Here is a 9960-nt window from a genome sequence, read left to right on the forward strand (position 1 = left end):
GTCTTTATTATCCATACAGTATAAATTTCTAAATGAACTGACATTTAACATCAATGGACATATACTAAGGACGATGCTCTGCAATCTTCACTTAATGTCACTTCCCTGACTTGTCCTTATGCATCCCAAGCAATAAGAACTATGTATATTTCGCGGTCGGACCCGCAGGCCCTTCCAATATACACCAAGGCCTCAACTATCCGTATAAAATGAGTTCACCCGCCCGCAACGACACACTTTATTACTTTCACGCGAGCAGTGCACATTTTGAATGATTAAAATGTATAGGCTCGTTGCGTTAGCCTTTGTGATCGCGACCGTGACATGCCAACAGCAGGAGGGGGCGAGACGCGTCCCAAAATACGCGGGTGATCCTAAAACAGCAGCTATCGTACAAGAAGCACGCTATCTCAACGGAAATGGTGCATTTGGCGCGGCATACCAACAAGAAGATGGAATTGACTTCAAAGAAGAAACAGATGCCGATGGAAACAGAAGAGGCAGTTACTCGTACATCGATCCAACTGGACAGAGAAAAACTGTGAACTACATAGCGGGAAAAAACGGATTCCAAGCTATCGGTGATCATATTCCCACTGCGCCTCAGCCCGTAGCACCAACTCCTGGATATCAGCCCGACCCGCGGTACAATTCTCCGAACTACAAAGCATCTCAATACAGTGCTCCTCAGCAGTACACTGCGGCTGTTACCCCTCGCAACTATGGAGGCAAACCAAATGAGGATGATGGACAATATTATCCAGAGCTATATGAAAAGGAAAATTATGTGTCACCACAACAACAATACCAACCGCAACCGCAACCTCAAGCACAGTACCAACCAGAGCCACAATACCAACCACAACCACAACCACAACAATACCAACCCGTGCCTCAAAATCAATACCAAAATAACAATATCTACACAGGAGTACAACAAGCTCAGTACAGTGGTCTCCCTTCGCAACAATACTCTGCACAGCAGCCCATCGCCCGCCAGGAATACTTCGAACCAACGACGCCTCCTCCAAACCGATTTTTTCCTCCAGGCAAATTTAGTCTAAACAGAGCGCCCGACGGCTATACTTACTCGTTCCACAAAGTATAAATCCAATTTATATAGAGAGCTCGGCGATTTGTAAAGACCGAAATACGTAAAAAACTCGCATCAATTAGCAATTCGCCGAGTCATCGGGGGTGGTCGTGATGTGCGTACACGGCCGCTTCAAAAGCATTTCTTAATTGTTGTTTGCTGTGATATTGTGAGCTAATGGACAGGTAAACATGTTGTTAGTTTTTGTAACTTGTACAGAGGAAGAATTGTTGATGGAAGGCGTGTCAGTTGATGAAACTGCACTTGTAAATAAAATTAGATTTTAATAAACGTATCTTAATCAAACTTGTATAATTTATTTACCCATAATATTGTACACATTGAACATGAATATACCTACTAAAACATGAGTAATTAGTAGCTTCCTAAGGAATTAAAACTTTATTCAGGTCCGTAGTAATAAGCGTAAATGTCATTAAAACAAGTACCAATTAACATAAAAAATGCGCGTACTTCCTAGTTTTGGCAGTACATAACAGGGTGTGGACCACGTCCGCATTCTGTTACTTGCACCAGCCGCCTACAACTAGATCACCTTACTTCTGTGGCAAGGATACTTGCAACCAAACCGGTCTGGCCCTGCCACGCCTGTCTTTCCTTTTACCGTACTCAGATTAGGTCAAATAATATTGTTACAATATTCAAAGCATGCGTAAAGAAACGCAGTTTGTAATGAGAAATATTGAATATTTAAAAAAATATCTATGAAAGATTACCTAACATTCCATTAATGAAATTTGTATTTTTTATTTCCTACATTACTATTTTAATAGTTACCAAAATTCTTGTGTTCGCATTTCGAGAAAATAAGATATTATTAGCATACAGGTAAAATAATTAAAACAAGTAATTCATATGCGTTTAGTATATTTCAGGTCAACATTAAAAGGTCATTTTTAAATTCATTTAAGTTACTAATTCTTTAGATAAACTTTTAATCTAAGTTATTTTCTTTCAGAAAATTAAATTGTCGTCTTGACTTTTTTTCCTTTTTCGATAGAGAGTAATTTAGTTCCATATGGAGAAAATTTCCTTCGTGTATAACAGATCTTAAGTATTTAAATATATTAATTGCAAAATCAAGGACTTAAACTAATACTATAAATAAATTGTAGAAAAGAATAGCGTCCTCAATATCTTTTTGGATGATTTTAGACTATCTAATAGAAATCAGTCTATGTACTATAGTGTACCAACATATACCAATTTTTAGCTATACAAACTTATTGGAACTAATCTCTAAGTTTTCCAAACGTACTTCTGTTGTTAAGCCAATGCGTGCTTAACCGTTTGCGTTGACGCAATTCTATTCCAATCATTGTATTGTATTCTGCCATGCCAATAAAATATTTATGCAATAGTAATTTTATTAAACGCTCTTTCATCTTCTGTTGAAATATGGAATGACAGTGAATTGAATTGTTATATTACATCACCAATATATGGGTCTATTGTCCGCGTTGTTTTAAGTAATATACAATAATTTTATTTCAACATGCTAATACTACAAAGTAGCAACAACAACGCACCGAGTACAGTTCTATAAATATATGACTAATTACAATTTATATTAATATTATGAAATTAAATAGTTTGTTGGTGATTGGTTGAAAGCAGTACTTTCAACCAATTACTATTGGATAGTCAATTTATCGAGGAATGCTATAGAACTACATGCTACGACTAATACAAACGGAAATTAAAAGGAATTTTTCTAATCTAGGATTCAGATATTAGAAAATTTTATATTATTTCTAAAAAGATATTTAAATCGATTGATACCGTACACGTTTCCAATTCAAAGGTAATAAAGTACGTCACTTCAGATAGAAGTGTACGCAGTTCCAAGTTCTATAACTCAGTACGTGGCTGACATCCATGAGCTAGTTATTACTTTAATACGGAAACTTTGATCCATTTTAGCATTACCTTTCTATATGCATATGTATAGTTCATTATTTTTTTACAAACACCAGATCAGTAAGACTAATTGTAATCAAATAATTATCGATATCTTACTACCCGTTACCCTCAATATCGCCTGCTTATTTCAGATACAGATAACATAATATTACATATTTGAGATAAAATAGTTCATGTCCATCCTTGTGATATAACCTATCTTTAAGTCAAATTGCTGAAAGCTGAAAAGGTATCAAATAGGATGTCAGATTATTAATACAGAACTGCAAACAAATAAATTAATGTAAAATTAAACTAATTGATTTTAAAATAATAACGTAACAATTAGGTAATTTTATGAATTTAGCGCCCATTCTTTCTTGAAATTTTGAAAATATCCGTAATAGGAAACTAAGCCAAAAGCTAATTTAATTACGAGTATGTTGGTACTTATACTAAATTGTTGTTTGTTAATCAACAAGCGTAATTAAAATTGAAGGATATGTAATGAGTATAATTACTTTTTATACTGTTTTTAAATTAAAATATGTACAATATTATACAATAAAGAAATATTTCGTGTAGCCGTATTTGATGATGAATGTTTATCTTCCAGAAAGTAAATGGGTTAGGTTATGGTTGATTTATATTTGAATTGATTTAAATAGTAATACTACTATTATTTTTTACTTACTAAAATTGTTAAGAAACGATAAAAAACATTGAAGCTTATTATAGACAGGGCGCGATGATAGGTAGCTTAGGTTAAGGTGAATACCTTCGCACTGGTTTACAGTGTACGAGACGGAAGTCGTATAACTATATGCATATTTCATATATGTAACCTTCCGGAAGATATTTTTTTATGATAATGGACGTTGTATATATAAAATAGTTCTTTGGTTGAGTAGAAGTAAACGGGGAAATACATAACCAAATATAGCTACTTATCTGTATCCTATTCATAGACTACATAGCAATAAACTTTCATGATCTAGCGGAGTCTTTAATTAGTAAATAAAGTGCCGATAAATTTTATAACGCGGAAAAAATAGGAAAAGCACTTCCCGTAGTATGCAAAGTGGCGGGCACGTTGCTTCAATAAACTTCGTCTATTTAATTACAATGAGAAATAGGAATCTAAATGCTACCGAGAGAACAAAACGAACGATTCGCGATCCAACGCTGAACCAGGCATTTCATAAACTAATATTTCATCGGTAACTTTTTATTGCAATATTGAGTTGAAGCTTTTAACATTTCCGATTCGCCAAGTAAAAGTCTGAATGATTTCTGAAAGCGAGGTATATAAGTCTTTGAATGAAAAGCGCACAAGTAAAATTAATGCCTGTCAGAATCGTTAAATATTGCTTTTTGTTTCAAAATAGTAAAGATAGCCAATATTTATTATAAGGTAGACAATAGTAGGTATTATTATAAAAATAATTAGCTAAATCAAGTAATAAATATCGAAAACTTAATCTCACCGGAATCTTAGCTCAATTAAACTATGAAAATATATCTACATTTATATTTGTAAGTATTCAATCTTGATACATCCATTGAATACTTACAAATATAAATTAGAATCCTATGTAATGAATAATACAATTTGCTGGCCTGATTTTTAATGTACCGCTAAAAGTTATAGTTCCATTCTAATATTAAGTGTGTGCAATAATAACGGCTTTTGGTACAGCTTCAACAGCAGCAGCATCCAAATTGTATAAAAAGTTAGATGCCTAAATAATATACACACAAAAATTATTTTATAATTCAAGATATAATTCAAGATTAAGTGAAGTTATTGATTCTGCTTATTTGTTACGTAACTACCTTAGGTAACTTATTTCGTATACGTACTAAATTGGTAATCTTTAAATTAAATTAAAATATCCTCGTTCAAGTGGGTCTATTATAATACATATCTACTTGAAAAGGATGACGATATTAATATCTTAAATTTACTAATATCTACATTTACCTCATTTCTAATAATAATAATATTTCTTTACAATGTAAATTATAACCAACTAATTTCAAAATCAAAGCTAGATGTCATTTGATTCTCAGCTTGCTACAGGAACCGAATAACTCGGATAAGTAAAACGGAATCTTCGAGATAAACTATTCCTTACCGTATTTAGCGCAGCGAGCTTTTAGGATGCCGACTTGACTTCTACATTTTGAAACTCGGGAAATAGACATTGCTTGAAATGTCGATCGGTTCTCTGACGTTATAAGTTTTTAATGCATGATAATAAATAATATTATCATGCTGGATTACAGACAATTGACTACTTGCGTAAAGTAACACTCCCATATTAGATAATTTAAGTAATATTACAAAGAAAGACTTGGAGTTAAATATGTAAAATCCTTATATTGTACTTAAATTATCACAGGGTCTCCATAAGCTGTATATTGTGTTAATATATGTATACAAAATAGTTATGACTTTTTGCGTAAAGTCAGGGTGAGTAGTATAAATACAATATCACTGTCAATACAATACTTATAATTCAGTTTTCCTCGCTATGTAAGGAAAAGTCAAATTCTAACTTGCTTAATTGTTTCCCTTTCTCTTATAAGAAGAGTGCCCTGCAATTATTTATTATAGCAGCTAGTATACCATACTACCATGGTGATGACAACGATATCAAAATTATATCTATACAGTTGAACCAGTACACAATAAATACAAAATAATTGTGTATTTCTATCCTGTATATATATTAAATCACATTAAGCTTTATTCTTGATATTGATCTAAATTTAATTAATAATACGTACTATTATTAATTAAATTTAGACAAAAAACATATGTAGTATCGAAAAATCATAGTACATGATTTTGTCTAACCGTGAATGACTAAAATAATTATAACCAACAGAATTTCAAATCACTCGTAGTCAAGTCACTCTGAGTACGCAGTCATTTTAAGAAAACGTTGGCCTTCCTTATCTTTATTTAAGTAAAATTGATTTCCTAAGATTATATAAAAGTATTTCGTTATGTCTTGAATTCATTAGCCTCATAACCTAGTTTCAGATTTATTATTATTAAAAGATCAAAATTTATTTTTATTGAACAAAAATCAAGAGTTTAGAAACACGAATTGCTATGTTTGTCGCATTGGTACCGGTTTGGCATTCTCTCCGTGAGCTGCAGTCGAATGCATCGAAAGAGATGCACAATGCATACAAAGTCTACTAAGAATTCAGTGAACCGTGATTTTTCCTTCCTGTCGTATATCCTGTTTCGGAAATCCAGATGCAAACTCCAACGAAAGTGACAAAGACTGATTCATACGAGATTCAAAATTTATTTAACGTTTTGCTGTAAAGTAACATGTAGAATATATAAAAAATATACCTAAAATGAATGTATGATTGTTTTAATAATGTCGTAACTTATAACAGGTTTATTATTTTATCATAGTTTTAATAAAATTACCATAACGTAATTGGAATGTCAAACAAGCTGATGGCCCACTAGATGGTAAACGGTAATCACTCCTTTTTTATCTTTTTAAATGAACGTAACCACTGACACTAACACTCATGAGTCACTCGTGCATATCCATTTCGGAGGACTAATATATTATGCTTCTTACAAGTGATTTTACTGCCTAATTTCATTCAACATAAACTAATAACATTTTTCAATTACAAAGCAAGCTAATTGGTCGCTGGAAAAAGTAAGACTGAGGTATCCATGAGGTATATTCAAAAGATTTTGTGTAAAAAATTTCGAACCCGATAAAATTTGCATTACTCTTAATTTAAGTAATTTTTTATACTATTACGGTGGCAAACAAGCATATGGCCCATCTGATGATAAATGGTTAGCGTCGTCTATGGACGCCTGAGACACCGAGGATGTTACGTGCGCGTTGCCGATGCCGCCAAAATTCAACTATATCCAAAACATATTTTTTTTAGATTGTGCCCGCTTTGACCAATATTATATGTTCCTATCTGCCAATCCGATGTTTGATCCGAGATAAAGTAGTAGTAGGTACTTAGTAGTATCCCTTTTGCTGTGTTAAATTCAAATATTCTCTTGAGTTTCAAATTGTTGCTGCGTCCTCCACCACAGGTGTCAATAATGTCACAACCAATCCAATTTAGAATTATAATACTAATAATATAGTAAAAGTTCTACCTTTCGTTTTTTAACAACTTTTTCATAGTGTCAGAATAAAACGATTTTCCTAAAGTCAACCATATGGAAGAAGTAAAATGTATGTAAATTTAAAACCGCAAATGGATTTATTCAAATAAATTTTCTTTATCTAGTCGGGATCGTGTTCAGAGTAAAATGATTTAACTATAGGAATTCAAATTCAACCCATAACTAGGGAATTGGTATCATATGTCCAGGGTTATCGCTGTGCTTGTTATCCCTACGTCTTGGGCCCAAAGGACAGCGATATAGGGCTGCTATTTTAAAAAAATGGCATTAAATTTTTTTTTTCTTTATGTAAATGGAATAAGTTGACAGCCTAAAGGATGCCATAAATCTATATAAATGAACAACACTATGGATATTGCTTTGTCACGTGATGCCCGCGATACTTATCATATGTTGCCACTCCTAAGGATTGAGATGTCATGTCCGATATCCTGTGATTACATACCCTTATCTCTCTACTTTTTGCAATGGATTTCATAAAATTACTGTCCTGCGATTTTCCTTTTATCTTTTTCCTGATTTTTTTTTTGTTGTTATTTTCCACGACCTACTAAGGTACTGTACCTTATAATTTCTGACGACTAATTCTATTTTTAATAAAGTTGACTACAGATAGATATAGTTACAGATATGGTATATATTTTAGAGGCACTATGATTAGAAAAAGAATCCTGTGAGGCCAGGGATGTCACATGCATATTGTTGACCTTTTTTTCATCTACCGGCAATAATGCGAACGTTAATATATTTTATGGTAATGAGGCTTTTCGGTCAGAGAGATGACGCCATGAAGATTAGACTCTCTACGTTTTAAGAACAGTAATAAAATAATTTAATTTATGTCATTACTAATAATTAAGATATATATATATATATATATATATAAATATATAGCCAGTATTATAACTAACTATTTAACTAATATTTCCTGTTAAAATTGTTTTATTTCATTATTTGTATTACCTACTATAAGGCTAGTAATAAAGAGTAATCAAAGAGATTTCAATCCAAGCCGAGTCTTTATTTGTATGGTAAGCGAGATGCATTTTGTAAAAAATTATCTGCGTACCTCTGTTTTATGTACCTATTTTAGCCTCAGATTTTCTTTTTGCCTAAATTCTGTACATAGGAACCTGTTACTTCTATCTGATGTTACGATTCCCAATTATTGCTACCAAAAATAATCACAAAAGTCAGATGAAGTAGAGATAATAGGTATTCTAGTGTATATATTTATACAAATATATATCTTAGGATGTAAAAATTATACCAAATCATTGAGCACTTGTAACGGATGTGAAAACATCTCAGATGTTTAGTGCCCGTTAAAGGCCAGTCGACTTTAGTGGCCATAAACGCGTAGGCAGTAAAAGCCACTGGGCTCCCGGGTATAACTGCCTAACTTCATTACCCGGCCACTACTCGATATATAAAGGAAAAGTTGTTTTTAAATTGTTTAGAAACATTATATAACATAGTAATCGTTGTTACTACTCAGTAAAATAAATTGTACTGGAAAATAATAATGATTAAAAAATATATTTGAATGTTCTTAAGGATGGCTGATGTATACTACAAAATTTTATATAAATAATGAGATATTGAATTTTATTGATTATATAATATAATCTAAAAATGAAATATTTTTTAGAGAACTTTCATAATACCAGAAATGTAAAATCTACTATTAACAATCTACTAATATACTATATCTAGGTACTATACTATAGGTGATTAATCAATGTGTATACGAAAAAAATATTTCCAAAGAGAAAGCAAATTTTCTTGACCTAAAACAAGAAAGTTACGTAAATGACTAAACTACTCTGTCTTAAATTAAGATTTCTTATAATAATAAAGAAAATTATCAATTTCTCTCTGTAATTTTCCCTACCTTACTTCTTCATTTATCTTATTTTAACTATTAAAACTTAATTTTAAAGTCAACACCATTACATTACCTATGTTATTTTCTTCAAATTAAGTTTTAATAACATATTTAAATAACAGTCCTATGAATTTCATCAGTTGTAGAAATTATACGGTACTGCCCACACTAAATGAGTGGGTGTTTGAAATTGGAAACTTTACTTGAGTTTACGGTTTTCAAACATATTTTATTTCCACAAGGGTTTAGTATAATTCTGAGCTGTACATTTTAGAGGAAATTTATGTTTAGTATCCATAAATTTAAATTAACAATCCAAGGAAAACGTCAAAACATCATCCAGACATGAAATAGAAATTTATACCTTTTCAGTAAATAGTTATGTAAAGCCAAGGTCAGTTTTATACTACAGTAGGTACAATATTTATTTGCTAGCTACTCATTTATTAGTACTATTTCTAATAAACATACCTTAATAAATTATCCAAAGTTCCGTAAAGAACATATATATATATATATATATATATATATACAAATAAATAAAACTGAAACGAATAGATCGCTTTTGACAGGTCTTTCAGAAGTAACATAGGTTACTTTTTTAAATCTTTATTTACATTAATAGAAAAAGTTAATCTACATGTGTACAAAGTCGCAGGTAACAGCTAGTAATAGCGAGCAATGGAATAGTGCACCCGCCTGCGCTAACGGTTTACGCTAGCGGGCCACCAGTGGAGGATGATAAGATGAGCATGAGGTCAGGTCAGTTAGCCCATCGTTATCACGATCCACAAAGATTTTATCACGATGGTTTCCAGGGGGAACCGCGTGGAGGTCAATCTGACATGGTATATTGCT

General features: G+C 32.0%; 1 protein-coding gene across 1 annotated transcript; it reads left to right on the top strand.

Moving 5' to 3' along the window:
* The first annotated feature begins 227 nt into the window (after positions 1-227).
* Positions 228-1399, top strand: LOC131840931 (pupal cuticle protein). The gene has a single exon (XM_059189146.1). It carries the CDS (start codon positions 272-274, stop codon positions 1106-1108), a length of 837 nt encoding a protein of 278 aa, XP_059045129.1. The 5' UTR covers positions 228-271; the 3' UTR covers positions 1109-1399.
* The last annotated feature ends 8561 nt before the right edge of the window (positions 1400-9960 follow it).

The sequence above is a fragment of the Achroia grisella genome, unplaced genomic scaffold (assembly GCF_030625045.1).
Source record: "Achroia grisella isolate CSIRO2021 unplaced genomic scaffold, CSIRO_AGI_Agris_v1 utg152, whole genome shotgun sequence".
Classification (NCBI taxonomy): Eukaryota; Metazoa; Arthropoda; class Insecta; order Lepidoptera; family Pyralidae; genus Achroia; species Achroia grisella.

Bases quoted from the DNA above. Each gene is read 5' to 3' on its own strand.
- LOC131840931 (XM_059189146.1), top strand. From the start codon at position 272: ATGATTAAAATGTATAGGCTCGTTGCGTTAGCCTTTGTGATCGCGACC.